At 37.9% G+C, this 19,383-nt stretch overlaps 1 protein-coding gene across 2 annotated transcripts in view; it reads left to right on the top strand.

The window, feature by feature from the left end:
- PRSS12 (serine protease 12) overlaps positions 1–19,383 on the top strand; it is a 76,261-nt gene that overhangs the window by 2,661 nt on the left and 54,217 nt on the right. For both annotated transcript variants that reach the window (XM_058721519.1, XM_058721518.1), the window contains exons 3-5: positions 10,679–10,817; positions 13,039–13,217; positions 17,894–18,044. In XM_058721519.1, coding sequence (XP_058577502.1) covers positions 10,679–10,817; positions 13,039–13,217; positions 17,894–18,044 — 469 coding nt within the window. The remainder of the gene's footprint in view (positions 1–10,678; positions 10,818–13,038; positions 13,218–17,893; positions 18,045–19,383) is intronic.

Raw genomic sequence — 19,383 nt, forward strand, 5'->3', positions numbered from 1 at the left:
GAACACAAGAGAAACAAAAGAAACCACCCAAGATGGGAGATAAATGCCCCATGCAAAAAAGTACAGGAAAACAATTGGCTGTCTATGTAATAATTAATTACTTTCACAGACCCAGTCTTGATAACTGAAGCTTCCCATCCTGTCCTTTACCCCTTACGTTCTGATTAGGCATGATCCATACCTTCAAAATGACTGGCATTTTCTGAACTTTATGGCTTTCTGGTCTTGGTCCTACAATACCCTTCAGAGGGTGAACAAAGCTGTCATGAAGTAGTGAAAAGAATATGGATTTGTGCTTTAAAAAACACTTGTGTCTGTTTTGGCTCTGGCAGTAGTTGTGTAGTGTTGGGTAAGACTCTTAATTCCCAGAGTTTTGGTTTCCTTATCTGCAGAAAAGCAGTTTTTGAATAGATTAATTCAAAGAACTTTTCCAGTTCTGAGCCTGTATCAAAATGACCTGGCCTGGTAACAGCTAGAATTTATTGAACATTCACTCCGTGTTGGATGCTGGGCTAAGCATGTTATATATTAGTTTTCTCATTTAATTCTCATAACAACATTAGAAGGTAGTGTCCATTTTCATGTCACAGCTCATTTTGCTCTGGTCCTTTAATTATATAAACATGTAGAAATATACGTGCTGTCTGATGACCCCATTTTTGTAGCTTAAGGACTAGTCTAAAAGGAAAGAAAAAGTGAATTATTTTTGGTTCAATGCACATGATTTCCTGTATCTTATGATTTTAAGATGTCCAGAGTTTTTTTCTTTTTCTTAAAAAAAAAAAAAAAAAACTAGAACAAAAGGAAAGAAAATTTATAGTAGTGAGATCCCTCCTTTAAAAAATAAACTGGAGGCCAGAGTCACGTATCCAGTTGCATTGAGAGAAATGAGGAAGTTGGTGCCTTCAAGATAGAAAGTTGGTGTAAGCCTAGTTGAAGGGGCGCTGGGGGGATCGCAGGTGAGCTAGGGCAGGGTGTGGAAATACCAGTGGCTCAAATGTCTGGAGTGAGAAAGATGATGCCTGGGCCCTAATTGTATGAATTAGTAGTAAAGAATCGTTTGGTGAATTGGAATACCCTGAATCAGCCCAGGGAGTTTGTTCTCGTAATGAGTACCTAAGGGACTTGTTAAAATGCAGATACCTAGGCTCTAGCCTTCAGAAACCCTGATTGAGCAATCCTTACATCTGTCTCAGGAATGTGCTTTTTCTACTGAATGGTCAGGTCAAGGTGGTTTGGATGCTGAAGACCCTTTGTCACACTTGGGAAAACCAGAGGAGGACATCAGAACCCATCTAGAATGGAGTGGTGGGTGATTATGTAGACCGAGTCCATCATTCTGTGACTTAATTCTGCCAGGCATGGGATCAAGCAGACGCCATGCCTATCTATGGTAATTTTGTGTCATTCTAGGAAATAGCACCACGCTTTTTCATTTGACTAGTGTGGGGGTAATAACAACCTAGTTCACCAGAATATGAGTATTAACTGCATGTGAACTAGGTTGCTTTTATGTTTCTTTTTCAGTTTATTTTATTTATTTATTTAAAATTAAAAAAAAATGTTTATCTTTGAGAGAGAGGAAGAGATAAAGTGCGAGTGGGGAAGGGGCAGAGAGAGAGGGAGACACAGAATCTGAAGCAAGCTCCAGGCTCTGAGCTGTTCGAACCCACGAACCCCGAGATCATGACCTGAGTGGAAGTCGGACACTCAACTGACTGAGCCACCCAGGCACCCCTATTTTTATGTTTCAAGAGAAAGAATTAACAGGCAACTGATTCCCCCCAGTACCCTGCAGTAATTTAGAGCTCCCTGACTAGGAAGGCAAAATCACTTTCTAGTCATTGGTTGGCATGGCAGATGGGGAAACTTGATGCTGTGCTAATACTCAGCTGTTACAAGCAGCTGAGTGGAACTCACCCATAGGTGACCGATGGCCGTTGGGTAAAACAGGTACTGTATATAATGATAATGCTCTAATAATTGAGATTTTACCAGAAAGAATGATGCGTAGATCTGACTTTTTGTCATGTCATCATGCTAAGCTGTTCATATGCACGTACCCACTCCAGTCTCCTGATTGAAACGGAGGCAGCAGACTTGCGGGACAATTGTTTACAGGCTGTACTCTTTGAAGTCCATCTGGTGTTTGAAATGATTGTTAATTAAAAAGTTGGCTGAAAGCTGTCCCTTGCATTTAAAAAAAAATGCTGCATCTTGATTCTATGTAACAGGTTCTGAAAAACATTAGCAATACCAAATTTGATACATTTCCTGGCTGGATTTTAAATTTTGAGCTCAGTCTGTTCTTCAGGATAAGGCAGATATAAAATGCTTTGATTTGGGGCATTATCTGACTATTAGAGTGAAGATTTTTTTTTTAAGAAGAAAATAAGACATCCATTGCTATTGCCTTTTATGAATGATTATCTCGAAGTGTATATACACATGTGGTCACTGTCTTTGAGTGTGCGTGTGTGTGTGTTTGTTAAGGTAATATTTGTAAAAGTGATTTGGTTCAAAATTGTGGAGGCAGACCTAAATATCCAGCAATAAGATACTACACAGAGATCTCTTCATTTAATAGATACTAGGTAGTTTCTAAAGTGCTAATTGTAAAGATTACATATAAAAACTGGAAAAATGCTGATGATAATGTTAATGGGAAAAGATGGATATCAAATTTATATATATTATGACTATGAAAATAAATATGCCTTTAGAAGAGAAAACAAATTATAATTACAAACTTGGGTATGAATGTGGCTTGGATCAGTAAGGGTGGTTTTGATGGCAAAGAATAGAAAGCCCAATTCAAAATGACTGAAGCAATAAGGAGATTAATTGTTCATATTACAAAAAGTTGGGCTCCAACATTGTACAACTCTGTTTCTGTTGTTCTCTTGCCTCCTCTGTTCTCTAAATGTGGCTTTTATTGTTAGGCTAGTGGTTATTCCAGGCTTCATGTTGAGATAGGATAGCCTGCAGTAGAAAGAGAGGGCCCCTCCTCATGTAGGTCCCGTTGAAAGAGCAAAGAAACCTTCCTAGAATTCCCCCACAGACTTCCTCCTGCATTTCATTGGCTAAGACTGGATCACATGTTCCTCTGGCACTCTCTAGAAGGGGAAATTCAGTTAACACAATTGCATAGTTTAATCAAGATTTACCTCTGAACACCTGGGGACTCTCCTACCAAGACAAAGTGAGATGGTTGTTGAGGAGAACCAACAGGGTCTGCTAAGAAGTATGGTTGGAGTTTGTCCCTCCATTTGGGAAACTTAACACTGTTAAAAAAAAATAGTAGTAAGTAGGAGTGCCTGGGTGGCTTATTAGGTAAAGCATCTGACTCTTGATTTCTGCTTGGGTTATGATCTCACCGTTCATGAGTTCAAGCGCCACATTGGGCTCTGCGCTGACAGTACAGAGCCTGCTTTGGATTCTCTGTCTCCGTTTCTCTTTGCCTCTCCCTCACTTGTGCTTGTGCAATCTCTTTCAAAAATAAACGTTAAAAAAGTAGTAGTAAGTAATTTTAAGAATTGTGCTGTGAAATGTTACATTCATTTTTCAGCTGTATCTAGATGAATCACATTTAGACCCTGATTTGATTGAAAAAGCATATTTTCTTTTTTGCATATTTTAAGATGCAGTTTGCAGGTCTAGTAAATTTATGTCTGAAATGAATAATCCCATAATTGTTAAGAATATGGAAGTTAACTCAGTTGCTTGGTAAACACTTTTAATTCTAATTTTTAAGCCTCCCCCATCCCTGAATTAACTTGTAAAGAAAGCTGTTTTCTGAAGTCTCTTCCTTTGGTCTGCATTGTAAACAGGCATTCAGTGCATCTATATTAGCAATTGATTTAGACTGCCTTGTATGTGATGGACGCACTGTTGTCTAGAAAATCAGGAAATGTTTATTTTTTGCCTCTTATTATCTTACTTTTCTAGAGCCATCCCCCCTCACCCCTCCTCCCTTTTCTTCCTGCAAGTCAGCACAACAATATTAATAAAAAATTTATTATATGCAGAGCACTAAAGTAGTGAGATTCCCCCCCTTCCCCCCCCCCCCCACTACAAGATACAACCTCAGTACTTTTTATTAGGCTTACCAGAAGGACACAAAGAATGGAAAATGCCAATCCTTCTAACAAGGCAAAAGTAGATTTCATTAAATGTTTTGTGAGTTCACAGTAGGAGCAGCAATTACAACGATGAATAAGAAATCACCTGTATCCTCTGGTTGAGGACACCCACTCTCTGGTTGAGATGTCAGAAGAATACTAAGCATTTTCTTTACCTTTCCTGTGATACCTATTCTGGGAGACAGATAAGAGGATTACTACCAGGAGTAGTTTAATTTCATCACTCAGAACTGAACAATAAAATGCTAATACCCACACCATTGCTTATATATGAATAGTTCAGAGGCACACAGTTGGTGAAATTTCCCTCTAGGGTTATCTATATATTGTTAGTATGTCATAATTAAACCATGGATAGAGTCTTCTTTTGCATAATACTGTGTAATATTTTAAATGAAGGAATAATTGAATTTCTGATAATCTCAATGTAAGTGGGTAGAATTGCTTATTGAAAGGATACTCTCATTGTTTTGATACTCTCTCGTTTTGAATTAGACCAGATTTTTTTTTCTCAGCACTGAAGGTATCTACATGAATAATAAATGAACAACTAATATGAATTATAGATGTGATCTAATGGAGGTAGATATAGTTCAGTTGGATCTCAGTCCAGGGGAATGTTTCATATGTTAAAAGATGGATTTGATTTCATTTTGACATGGCATGATTTGAATAAAATCTATTTCACAATGCTAAAGCCAGTTATGGGTGAATACAATTATAAGCAAAAATAGTATACCTTAGTACTATCAAATAGGGTATAGGATGAAAATAACATCAAAATTAAACTTGCCTCCTGTACTGTACTTGAAAAATGCAACTAACAACCTCCCAATTCAGTTGTTTCTAGGCAATGTGGATTTTTTTGTATATTTTATAATTAAGATAGGAAATGATCATTTAGTGTATTTCCCAAGGGTTGCATTTGGTATAAGACATAGGATTATGTTTAATTCATTTGTGAAATACATGTACTAAACCGTCCAACATGTAATGGGGCTTTTTTCTTCTGAATGGTTCATAAACTGAACTTTCTCTATGACTTCAGCATTAAGTATACTTTGTGTCAAAGATCTGAGCAATAACTTGATGTCATCAGCATGCATTCTTTCTGATTCCACCAGAAGAATAGCAATGACTAAAATGAATTATTTTGTGCTTCTGTGAAGTTCAGTAATAGATGAGAAAGGATTTGTATGATAATAGTAATTTTATTTTGTTCATTTTTTGAGTTGTGATTTTAAGAGATGTAAAAATATTTATTATTAATTCTATTCAGAAAACACTACTTCCTTTTTTTTTGCTGTTTTTTCTTTCTCTTCAAACAAGCGAATGGCATTCTCTAAGTACATGTTAGTTAACTAAATAAGCATATCTTGTCATTTGGTTTATTTTGGAATGAGCTGGACTTACAGAACAAAGATCACTGACCCACTTGGTTCCTTTCCTAATATTTCTTTTAGGTGTCCTTGAAGCATGGAGTATGAAAAGGGTGGTTTTGCTAGCTGTCCAAGGAGGGGTAATACCTTAAGGGCTCTATTAGTTTGCTAGAGCTGCTATGATGAATACCACAACTGAGTGGGTTAAACAATAGAAATGTATTGTTTCACAGTTCTGGAGGCTTAAAGTCTGAGGTCAAGGTATCAGCAGGGCCACCTTTCCTCTGAAGACATCAGGGAAGGATCTTTTCCAGGGCTCTCTTAGCTTCTGAGAGTTCCATGGCTTGTCATACTGTAAACCCCATCTTCAGCTGTTATTCTCCTGCTGTGTGGGTCTCTGTGTCCAAATTCCTCCTTTTTATAAGAACACAGTCATACTAGATTAGAGACCACCCTTATGCCCTCATGTTAATTTCGTCATCAACAAAGACCTTATTTACAAATAAGGTCACATCTGTAGGTAGTGGAAGTTTTTTGGGGGGAATAGAATTCAACCCATCATAATAGCCTTAAAAATTGACAAACCAATGAAACGTATGAAGGGAATTTTAATCTAGTCACCTGTTTTCTGGAAGATTTTCTTGTGTCCATTGAGACTGATAAAATGGTTAAAGAGAATCCTTCTTTAATGTCTTTCCATTTGGGGAATTCTTGTGTTTAAAAAAAATTTTTTTTTAATTTTATTTTAAGTAAACTCTATTCCACAAGTGAGGCTCAAACTCATGACCCTCTGAGATTCAGAGGCTCATGCTGTGCTGACTGAGCCAACCAGGCACCCAAGGAATTCCTGGTTTTTAGCAAATTTTCCCATAAAGCAAATTTGAGCAACATGCATCTTTTATGCTCCCTTTCTTTTACAAAACTAGAGGTATAACTACATAGAAGAAAAATAAGAGTAAACTGAAATGACAATAGTTTCAACAGTTTTAGCAGGGAATTAAGATAGTAGAATTCTGAGCATTGTTGTGCATTGGCACATTTCGCCTTTAGGTGATTGTAATACCAACAGACACTTAACTTTTTTTGAGGAGTGGGCAATCCATTTCATGAACTCCAGGGACACCTCTCCATGACATGATATCACACACAGCTTTACAGTTCCAGACTTCCTTCTAGTACTGGTTTAGTTTATAATTTCGTAGTGCCTGTTATAGTTGACCTAAAACCTCGGTTAAGACTTCAAAATTTAAATTATTATTAACACATTTTAAAAGTAGGAATATTTAGAATAGAATAGTTTCCATCAAATTGTCACTTGAGGGGCTTTAAGACTGGGCAGCTCATGTTGTACAGAGACATTAGCTGAGACTGTGAGGAACACGGCAAAGTAGTTGGCTGGAGGAAGGGGAGTGTGAGGGAAGGAGGAGGGATCAATTTTAGGTAATAAAGGAACTTTATTATTAGGACAGCAGTATAAATGAGTTTACCAGGCTTTGACCTTTGTGGAGTGCTTCATTGTTCCATCCTATCTTTTTTTTTTGTTGAGCTAAGGATATTTCCCTTTCTTCACTTTGTAATTGTTCACCTATAAATTTGTGCAGATGTATAGTCCTGCAAATTTGCACAACCCATGAAGTGGGCCCTCCACTGGAGGGTCAGCCTCAGATGTAGATCCCTGGAAAGTCACTTCTCTCCTGTTAGCAGTGTATAAAACTTCCTCAGGCTGTCTTACACTTCTGCCTGGCTAATTTATTCCCATAAAATGTTTGGTAGATTAGTTGCAGTATTTCAAATTAGAATAGAATATTTCAAATAGAATGGTGAAAGCCAACATGACATAATGCATAAAGTGCATTATGCAAAGAACATAAATGCACGGATATGAAAAAGACATAAAATGCAAAAACAAAGCAGGGTCTTTGCTCAGGTTCAGAGATGGTAGAAATGACAGGAATCTAGGAGATAGTTGGAAACAGAGGAACAGTAGGAAGGATGGGAACTGAGGAAATGGTCCTGTCAGTTGATTTGGTCCAAATCTTTATCATCCATAAATTGAGGGAAATGTGTTACATACATTTTTAAAGATTTTGACCACCTTAACCATTCTAAGAAAATAAATGAAGCAAGAACAGAGTAAAACCAAAACCAAATAAAAACTACTTATCTTAAATGTATGTCAATCTTTTATTATTTTGGAGCATGTATTATGCTGATAGTTTTTAAAGTGCTCTTTCAAATAATTATTTGAAGAATTATGAACTGCATGGAATTATGTACCATTAACAACTACTCACTCTGATTCCAAAGTAGATAATTTCTCAGAATATTTTAGAAATTGTTATGGCCTTAAGAAAAGGATAAACTATGGGGCGCCTGGGTGGCGCAGTCGGTTAAGCGTCCGACTTCAGCCAGGTCACGATCTCGCGGTCCGTGAGTTCGAGCCCCGCGTCAGGCTCTGGGCTGATGGCTCGGAGCCTAGAGCCTGTTTCCAATTCTGTGTCTCCCTCTCTCTCTGCCCCTCCCCCGTTCATGCTCTGTCTCTCTCTGTCTCAAAAATAAATAAAAAAAAAAAAAAAAGAAAAGGATAAACTACTTTGAGGGCTGGGGGATGGAAGCACTACTGGAAAGGTGTGTGCCTTGCAAATGTTGGTGTTGGGAATGGATTCCGATGGAGAGGTCATTAGCCATTGACATGCAAATTGACTTTCCAGAATTGCAAATATTTGTATTCACTTGTTAAAGAGAAACTGGATGAACACTCCACATTTCTTGCCATGAAGCAGATACAGCTAAATGAATCCAGGCTTTCACAGCATGTTTGGAGAATCTGAGGAGTGATGGAGGAACTGATAGTTGACCTGGAAGCTGTTTCCAGCTCTGTCACTGCATTCTAATGATGTGATATACTTTATGCAGAGTTTTCTATGCCTTATCTCCAAATGCCTTAATCTTTAGATGTTATGTATGCATCATTTCTTATTGGTAGCTTTTTGGTGATTTAGGCAGTATATTACATTTTTTATGATTTTTTTTAACACACAAGTAGTATTCCAGTTTGTTTTCATTGCTAGAACTTTCTTCCAACCCTTTGACTCGAGTAATCTAGTGGAGGAGGATTAATAGATAATAGATTAATTTAAATATCGTTTCAAATAATGTTTGTTTGAGGTGAGCAAGTGAATTCTTTGAGTTGAAATAAAATGCTGGCATTTGCAATATGCATAATATTATGTAGGTCTCTATGGAAGAGATTTTGTGATTAAAAAATCATTAAAGCTCAGTTAAACTCTTCAGACATATTTCTTTAAAAATGTTGTGCAGTTCACACTCTTCATTGAGCCAAACAGGGCTTCCTCCTGCTTAGTGAACTAAAGAGGTTTGGAATGTGTGAGTGATTAAGATTTATCTGCCATGTGAATGATCCATGCCCATGCTCTCTCCTGAATAATCAGGATTTGGCAGTGTAATGTGTTCCTTTCATTTAATATTGTCTTAATATTGTTTGAATTAAATGACACTTTGTATTTATCATGAGAAATACAATATGTGTTTCTTAAATAGTTATATTTTTAAATGATGATGACTTGGAAAATAATAGTGGGAGATGCCTGGGCCCCTCCAAATGAAGTGAATGGGTAATTTGTGAATCTAATATTTTGGAAAAATTATTTTAAAGTCAGACTTTGAAACAACTTTGAAATATGCAAAATATGACAGTTTTTTGATAGAACTTAATTTCTTGATTTCTTTATCTGTGAAATGATAAGTGCTTCTATCTCTGCTTAAGTGCCCAACTTGTGGCCTCCCAGTAGCCACTTTGCAAACCAATGGCAATTAGAAGAGAAACCTGAATTCATCTACACTTTTTTTGTTTAAGTTTACTTATTTATTCTGAGGACACAGAGACAGTGCAAGCAGGGGAGGGGCAGAGAGGAGAGACAGAGAATTCCAAGCAGGTTCCCAGCTGTCAGCCCAGACACCTATGCTGGGCTCGAACTCATGAGACTGAGACCGTGAGATCATGACCTGAGCTGAAACCAAGAGTCAGACGCTCAACCAACTGAGCCCCCCAGGCACCCTGATCCATCCTCACTTTTATGGCATGTTATTTTTCCTGGGTGCTTGCATTTGTTTTTTTTTTAAATTTTTTCTTAATGTTTATTTGTGAGAGAGAGAGAGAGAGAGAGAGAGAGAGAGAGAGAGAGAGAGAGACAAAGCGCAAGCAGGGGACGGGCAGAGAGGGGAAGACACAGAATCTCAAACAGGCTTCAGGCCCTGAGCTGTCAGCACGGAACCCCATGCAGGGCTCGAACTCATGAACTGTGAGATCATGACCTGAGCAAAGTTGGTTGCTTAACCAGCTGAGCCACCCTGGTGCCCCATGAGGGTGCTCGCATTTTAATTTTGACTCTTCTCAAGACTGAAAAGAATGACTCAAGTCGTGATCTCTGCAGCAGCTGAATGAAGATAGTGTGTAAGGGAAGGCAAAATTCCAGGGACACTCATTATACCAAACAATTCTACCTAGTGGCAGTTTTCCTAAGATTGACATTAGGCAATGTTTTTAGCACCACCACCTTTTTGAAATTATAGACATAATCTTTAGAATTTCATGACTACTGCTTGAAGTTAAAAGGGGCAACAGCATTTTGCTCTTTAGTGATGAACAAATCCCATAGAAGGAATATATAACACAGTCAGTTACAACTAATTTGTAAATAGAGCACTGAATTTTGTTTCTCTGCTTCTTATCTATGACCTCATGTGAAGTGGAAGATGATACACAAATGATAAGCATTTTGTATGGGATATAATCCAATATTTGGGATGTAACATCAGACATTAGTCATACTCTTCCACATTGTCCCCTTTTAAAATGTAATTGGACTTTCTGTTTGCTTAGCTAAAGAAGGAAACAGAAGTAGTATTGACACCATGAAGTTAATTATCAAAAAAATAAATAAACTAAATAAAAAAGAATCTGCTAAACCCTCATTTAAAGAAAGAAGCGCATGCCATTAACATGGACACTGAATTGTTCTGACTGGATCTCTCACCACTTATGTGGGAAAATCATGTTAACTAAAGAATGGTGAAGTAATAATGTTCAGATGCTGATTTACTATTAAGGGACTTTGGGATTCTTTTCCGCTTCAGGGTCAGTACGACTTCGAGGTGGCAAAAATGAGTTTGAAGGCACAGTGGAAATCTATGCGAATGGAGTTTGGGGCACAGTGTGTAGCAGCCACTGGGATGATTCCGATGCAGCAGTCATTTGTCACCAGCTGCAGCAGGGGTGAGTTCGCCCATCCTTGACCCCATCGGGCCGCTAATATTTGCAAATAATTTTCGGCACCCGTCACTGCTGTGGAAAGATGACGTCTTCCTTCCTTCTCATGTCCCTTATTCTCCCTTTTCACAAGAGTTATAAAGAAAGGGCCGCATGTGGAAGGAATGCTAACCAGGAAATATGCAAATGCTAAGTGGTCAAAAGTCAAAAGCGTCTTTTGCTCTTTGTCTTTAACATTAATTGTTTAGTCCTAGGAAATAAAGAATTTGATTCTGAGAATTGTAATTTCTCAGTAGCTCATGCAGCCCTAGACTGCTGTCATTTGCATTTAACTGTCTACTTTTAGCCATCCACAGCTTACATCTTTTTGTGCGTGAAGAAGGCAGTGTTTACCTGTGCTTCCATCCCGAAATGGGTAAGGGGTGATGTCCAGGCCTGGGGGTTCTGTGCTGAGGAGGTCCTGCTAGAGAATGGCTGCTTTCATCAGCCCCAGCAGTGCCCTGCAGTGACCGTGGGCTTCTTGGCTGCTCCAAGTGCTCTCTGTGAAACAGTCTGTACATTCCAACTTCCAACAGCCCTGGCACCTTTATGCCAATTGCCAGGGGATTTCACCAGGAGCAGAAGGCTCCATTTCGGAACACAAGGTTTTGCTTTTGTGGTTGCTCTTATTGTTCTGTTTTTGTGTCTCATTTATTTTTTTTCTAAGTACACATGCCAGATGTTTTTCTTGGCCTTTATCTCTAGAGATCTTTAGAAAGTGTGGAAAATATCTTGTTTTGAATAGACAGGTCCAAAAGACTGAAAGAAAATTTTGCAGTTTACAAATATTTTGGACTAATAATCAGTGAGTGGTAATATCTAATATGATGATAGAAATGAAAAGGTTAATCAACTGCGGTCAGATCAGTAAGAAATTTAATCTGCCCGCCTCCTCCTGTCTTCCCACTAGGAAGCTTTGCAAACAGAACTTCAGGTAAGGGGATCTGATTACTCTGATTACTTATATTATCTCTTAGTTGTCCTTTTATTTGATTATTATTATTATTAATAATCTCTACACCCAAAATAAGGCTTGAATTCATGACCCTGAGATCAAGAGTTGCATGCTCTTCTAACTGAGCCAGCCAGGTGCTCCTCAGTAGTCCATTTTGTAAAAAAGAATTGTACAATTAGAGCAGCTCAGAATTATTGCTATTAAGACATGTTCATATTTTTCTTAAATGTTTATTTGAGAGAGAGAGAGAGAGCACAAGTGCCCGTGAGCGGGAGAGGGGCAGACAGAAAAGGAGAGAGAGAATCCCAAGCAGGCTCCATGCTGTCAGCACAGAGTCCAAAGTGGGGGCTTGATCCCACGAACTGTGAGATCATGACCTGTGCTGAAACCAAGAGTCAGTCACTTAACTAACTGAGCCACCCAGGTGCCCTAAGACATATTCATATTTTTGATATATCCCGAATGTTTACTGTTTGGGTTGATGGAAGCTGTTGTATGGAGACAGTTCTAGAGATTACCCTGTTAATCAGATAAGCACTTAATCTTTTTAAAATTTAATATCAATTTGTAAATATTAGAAGTCACTTATAAAAGATGTAGATTAGGTGAGTTAAAGCAGAGCCCATCTGCATGTTATTATTTTATTCATTGGTTTCAAAGTCTTGCTAGCAAATACTATATATAAGGCTTTAAAAATTATGAATGATCACCTCTCTTGATATTATCTTGCTTACATGTAGTAATAATAATCATTTTGAAAATGCTGGCCTAAAATATTAGAGTAGGAAAGAATCTTTAAGCATCCAGACCCCTCCTTTTATACATCAGAAAGCAGAGCTTACAGAAACTTGCAGCTTAGAGTAATTTGCAGCTGAGTCCAGACTAGAATCCAAGTCTCACGGAGCCACACGACACACTTCTACAAAATCACCAGGCTTTTCCTTAATATCTGTAGTATTTACCCATTTTCCCCTAAAATTAGCTATAGGTAGTAAAGGCACATGCATACCATTAGTCCTGTAAGATTGATTAAAAAGACTCATAAGTAATCAACCCAAATTTTGATCTCCTGAGTTTTGATTTGCTTGAAACTTATGTAGTTTTTTTTCTTTGTTTTTCTTTTCCTTCCACATCCATCTTTATTGATTTCTTCGATTTTTAAAAATCTAAATACTTTGACAAAAAAAATTCACCTGTATTTGATAAACCTAACCTCAATCATTGTATTTCCAGAGGAAAAGGAGTAGCAAAACAAACCCCGTTTTCTGGACTGGGCCTTATTCCCATTTATTGGAGCAATGTCCGTTGCCGAGGAGATGAAGAAAATATACTGCTTTGTGAAAAAGACATCTGGCAGGGTGGGGTGTGTCCTCAGAAGATGGCAGCTGCTGTCACATGTAGCTTTTCCCATGGTAAAAAAAAAAAAAAGCCTCTTTTTTTTACTTTCATTATGTTTTCAATAAAATTGTCTTCGTTAAACCATTTCCTAAAAGGGTTTAAATACAGACATAAGCCTGAATCATCATATTTTACAGTCAAATAGTCTTCAGTTAGGAGTGCGTCTAACATTCTGAATTCCATTTGACTTTCAAATGGTATCTCACTTTTAATGTGTTTTCTATTTTCTCTAATTTGTTTACAGAAATATTATATATGAAACATTTATTTTGCTAATGGAAAGTCATGATAGAATCAAGATGGAAAATCATCTTGAAATCAAATATAGAATACAGAAACTACAACAAAATATTGTCACTATATTTATAGGATAGAATATCATCATGGTACCATTATTCTCCTTTGAGTTGTAGACAGCACATTCCATAACATGGATAACTGCCTTGGATAAAGGCTCCTTCCATGCACCACACCCTCGTCATGAGATGATGAACTGTATGGTTTCAGTACACAAAAATATGCATATATTCATATGAACATAAGTAAAGGACGGACTAGCTGCTTTTCATGACGGCTGATGGTTTTTCTGGGGATCATATTTTAATTTTTTTTAATGTTTATTTTTGAGGGAGATACAGAGTGTGAGCAAGGGAAGGGCAGAGAAAGAGGGAGACAATCTGAAGCAGGCTCCAGGTTCCAACGTGTCCGCACAGAACTGGATGCGGGGCTTGAACTCACAAACCGTGAGATCATGACCTGAGCCGATGTTGGATGGTTAACCAACTGAGCCACCCACGTGCCCCTGGGGATCATGTTTTAATGATCTGACAAGCACACAGAAAATCATTTGAAAGAGAATTCAGTGAGGTAGTTGACTGTCACAGCACACTGTCACAGCATCCCTTCTTGCATTCTCCTTGGAGACGGAAGCATGATCAGGTATCCCAGGTCCTAAAAAGCTAGCAGCCAGCCCAGGGCATTGGTTTCTGTTGGAGTACAAATATCAGGGGAAGAATGGAAAAATGTCTCACCACAAAAAAAAACCACAGTCTCAATTTAAAGTAATTCCTATGAATTGGCTGGGAGAACTAGTTGGAAGATAGGGGACAGGTATGTGCTTAGAGAACCACAGTTCTTTTTTAAGTGGGCCAGGTGCGTGTTAAATCTTGGTGTTTTGTAAATTTTTCCTTTTCTTCCTTTGATTCTCCACTTTTGGGTAATGCTGCTTTGGGCAGTGCATGTTTATGCATTGCTGCCTCAAGGATGATGTAAATTGGGCTCAATAATGCACTGCTTTTTGTAGATTATTACTTGTACTTTATGTTCAACCTGATTGGTAAAATGTTTAACATTTTTCAAATAGTGAAGTAAATAATATGTTGAAAACCAATTATTTTTCTTTCAGGATATCTATCTACTTAAGAAAATTCCTTCTTCTCTCTGTCATCTATCCACCTGTTTATACTCAGACTGCAGAGATAAATTTAAGGTCATTTATAAGCATCTATAAAAATGTAGGAGGTTGAGATAAGTTAGCAGTGAGAGTGAAAACAGATCCAATGAGAATGAGAAAGGCTCAAACCAGCAAACACTGAGTCTACTTCAAGGCACAGTGATAGACCATAAATACACTTTTTTTAGTTTGCAAATTACATTTAGTGTTTTGTCACCTAGTCTTTGTTGCTTTTCCAACACTTCCTAAGTAGGAGACTGGGTAGCAGTATTGGGTATAGGAAGTAGTAATCTTTTTTTTTTTTTTTTTAATTTTTTTTTTTTTAATGTTTTTTTTTTATTTATTTTTGGGACAGACAGAGACAGAGCATGAACGGGGGAGGGGCAGAGAGAGAGGGAGACACAGAATTGGAAACAGGCTCCAGGCTCCGAGCCATCAGCCCAGAGCCTGACGCGGGGCTCGAACTCACGGACCGCGAGATCGTGACCTGGCTGAAGTCGGACGCTTAACCGACTGCGCCACCCAGGCGCCCCAGGAAGTAGTAATCTTAATGAACATGTCTGGGAGTTTTATTTATCCATAAGTTAAACATGAGTCAACTACCTCATTGAATTCTCTTTCAAATGATTTTCTGTGTGCTTGTCAGGAGGATGTGGGATGTTGATGTCATTTGGTCTTTGAGCTTTTTTAATATTTTCACAATTACTTATACAGCCAGAAAAATGCCCACATGTTTTAAAATAAAACATGACACACACACACAAAATAAGGTAATATGCCATATGGTTCTGGGTTGTAGGTGATTTTAAGTTTCCTCTTAAAAATTTTTGTTTTTCTGTTATCTCCAAACTTACCACAGTGGCAGGGGGAGGGGAGGCAGGGGAGAATATAATAACTTAAAAAACTTATACATTTTCCCATCATTTTTTTCTATGTTTTCCAAGCTTTTTAAAGGAAAAATAAACATAATATGCAAATTTAAGTTTCTTACCACCAGTCAGCCATCAGTTAATTATAAGAAGCTAGTATACAATATTGAGAACATGTATATTTATTAAAACTATCTTTATCCTTTTACAAATTATAAGTACTAGTTGATTTATATAAATGAGCTATATTCTAAAGATCAGAATGAGTAAATATAAATATTCACTGGTCTGAATCTGTGCTGCAAAACTCAAGTATGATATTTGAATATAAATATGAATATCCCAATACCGTTTACAGACAGCTGCTTACACTATGGAGGAATTAGAAGACTATTTCATGTGGATAAATGATTAGCATTTGGCAAAAGCTGCAATTAAATTTCTGAATAGGGGCCCAGCCTATTCTGAACCTTTTACCATATTACATCCTTTATTCTGGAAAAATTATCCTGGCTTACTATTTCCCAAACACATTCACCTTTGTGCTTCTTTGTGCTTTTGCTCATCCTGTTCATTTTTCCTGAAATGCACTTACCCCATCTCTGACTTTTGAAATCCCATCCATCCACCTTGGCCCTCTTCAGATAACAGCTTCTTCAGAAGAGATTCCCAGACTACCTTGCTTCTGAATCCCTGCAGGTTCCTGATGATCTCTTCTCTGTACTCACTTTGTTCATGTCCTTAGGTAGTGAACTTCGTGAAGGTGGGGTCTGTCTAGTGCTCCTGTGAATGCCCTGCAGCCCTGCAGGTGCCTAATATCTGTTTGTTAAACAGAACTGAGTGAATGAATATTGCTAATTATTTTTCCATGTTTGGGATATTCTTTCTAGGTTTTTAGCTATCACTTGTCAGCCAGTCAGCCCACAGATATTCATTATGTGCCTTCTGTATGCCGGGAACCTGAGATACCCAGGTGAAAGAGAAAGGCACTATCTCTGTCCTCAGTTCTAGCTGTTAGGAGGCAGACAATTGACATGTAAACCAATAAATCAATGATAATTTTAGATAAAGTAAATACTCAGAAGGCAATATAGTGAAAAGTACCTTAAGGTACTTCATTAGCTAGGGTAGCCAGGGCAGGCCTTTTAAGCAAAGGACAATTCAGAGCTGAAAACTGAGGGACACAGCCAGGGGAGGATCTGTGGGAAAATTATTTCAAGCAGAAGAATCAGGAAGTGTACAAACCCTAAGGTGGGAGTCAACTTCGAGTATTTTGAGGATAGAAGGATGAGGGCATCATACATATACCCTGGTGAAGGAGGCCAGGAGTAGAGAGAGATATTCAGGATAATGACAAGGGCTAGATCAGGGCACTGTGGACCATAATAAGGAATTTGCAATGAGAAACCTTTGGTAGTTCTTAGAAAATGAATATGAGTTGATTCATATCCAAATGAATTCTCAATATTGTTTTTTACAGGTATTGGCCATAATGTTCACTACCTTGCTATAATGAGTTAGGTGTTAACTTCAACTTGATTTCTGCAAATATAAAAAAAGGGACCTGGGTGGCTCAGTCAGTTAAGCAACCTGATTCTTGATTTCAGCTCAGGTCATGACCCCAGATCGCGGGATCATGGGATTGAGCCCCATGTTGGGCTCTGCACTGAGTGTGGAGCCTGCTTGAGATTCTCTCTCTCCCTCTGCTCCTTGTTCTCTCTTTCTAAAATAATTTAAAAAATTACATGTTGATAATGCTCAAGTCACTGTAAATTAAAAAATCAGTGTCACTACTACAATATCATTAAAATCAAATGTGTTTCCAGTAAACTACAGTTTTGAGTGTGTTTTTTTCTGATTTCTGAGGTTGTTGGGGGAAAAGTGAATTTAGACTACTTCCTCTTTTCTTTTAAATATATTTTTTTAAAGTAATCTCTACACTAAGCGTGGAGCTCAAACTCATAACTCCGAGATCGAGAGTTGCTGGCTCTTCTGACTGAGTCAGCTGGGCACCCCTAGACTACTTCCTCTTAAGAGCTATTTAAATGAACATAATTCAATTTGGAGTACTTTTTTTTATTTTGATATATATTTTTTTTCTTAAGTAACTCTACCCCCAATGTGGGGCTTGAACTCACAACCCTGAGATCAAGAGTTACATGCTAGGTGCCCCAGTTTGGAATATTTTAATTGGTCAAGAATACCATAATACATAATACACGTGCATGTGTATGTCCAAATCACTGAAGTGGCTTAATAAGTATGATTTAATTACTGAGAATGGCAAATAAATAGAATATATCTAATCTTATCAGTCAATGTTAATATGTTGGCCTAATTAATTTGTTTCTAATCTCACGCGGAACAGGCCTGGCGTTTCCCGTCATACGCCTCGTGGGTGGGAGCAGCGCCCGGGAAGGCCGAGTGGAGCTCTACCATGCTGGTCAGTGGGGGACTGTCTGTGATGACCAGTGGGATGAAGCAGATGCAGAAGTGATCTGCAGGCAGCTGGGCCTGAGGTTTGTGTTTATTCTTGTTTTTAAATTTTGGAATCTGTTATTTCCATACCCAGAGGCAGGTGCCATGTATTTAAATTGCACATTTCCTCAGAGGAATAGAAAAAGCCACCTGGTGATCTTTGTACTAGGCTGTAGGCTCCCTGAAGAAAATTTATGTGTACTTATAAGTCTCCCTGTCTGTGTCTGAATCCAATTGATTTTATACCCTAAGAATCTCAGCCTTTTACTACTGTTCATTAGTAGCCTTTACATTGCTCCTAGGTAATAACCAGCATCCTCAGTCACAGCAACTTACCGAAGTCATCTCATGAAACTGGTTGTTAGGCTTTGACTGAAGTTCGGTTCTTCTCCCCAAATATTATCTAAACTTTTGACTTTGCTTTCTTATTTGTTAGGTATGTGCTTAGAACAAAGGATGTTTATTAATGTGCAAGGAAAATAATTCCCACAGAAGGTGTGGAAATGAATGAAGCATATACAATAAAAACAGCAGTATGAAAATCAGCATACCATGTTGCCCAAGTTGTGATTATTCTGCAGTAGCATGCTGTAATTTTGGATTTTTAATCTGTTTTTCTTTAGTGATTCTGAACATTGGTTTCACAAGCCTAAAAATTTCAAAATTGATACTTTACTTCAAGTTTGTAAATTTCTTCATTTCGCACTTTGTGGGTGGTAGTGATGGGAGAGGCCTCTTGAGATCAAAGCTTCTCTGTTCATGTATCATTTTTTTTTCAATTAAGCATAATCCTTGACAGTGAAGCATGATTTTTGAAACTTAAACCATTTATACTCATTTGTTTTGCAATTGATCCCCCTCTTTTTCAAAACTCTGTGTTTATACTGAAGCAATTTAAAGGAAAATATTGACATCTTAACATTTTCCCTTCTAGATACTTCAGTATGTACCTCTTAAAAGTAAGACCACTGTGCTACATGGCCAAATCAACATTATCACAACTAATATAATTGGTAATCATTCTTAACATTGCCTAATACTGCACACATTCAGTTTCCCGTGGTTCTCTCACAATGTCCTTGAGCAACAGTTTATCATAAGCAGAATTTAGTCCACGATCATGCAGTGCATCTGGATGTTGTGTACCTGAAGTCTCTTTGAATCTAGAACAGCCTCTTGTTATTCATGACACTGACTTGCGGAAGAGACAGAACCAGTTGTTCTGGGGAATGTCCTACCTTCTGGATTTGTCTCATTTCTTCTTGCTGGTGTCATTTAGTTTACTCCTCTGACTCTTGTAATTCCTGAAATAGGAAGCTAGATCCAAATGCTTGATTAGATCAAAGCAAGTATTTTGGCCAGGAACCATCAAAAGGGATG

The sequence above is a fragment of the Neofelis nebulosa genome, chromosome 3 (assembly GCF_028018385.1).
Source record: "Neofelis nebulosa isolate mNeoNeb1 chromosome 3, mNeoNeb1.pri, whole genome shotgun sequence".
In the NCBI taxonomy this organism is placed as follows: Eukaryota; Metazoa; Chordata; class Mammalia; order Carnivora; family Felidae; genus Neofelis; species Neofelis nebulosa.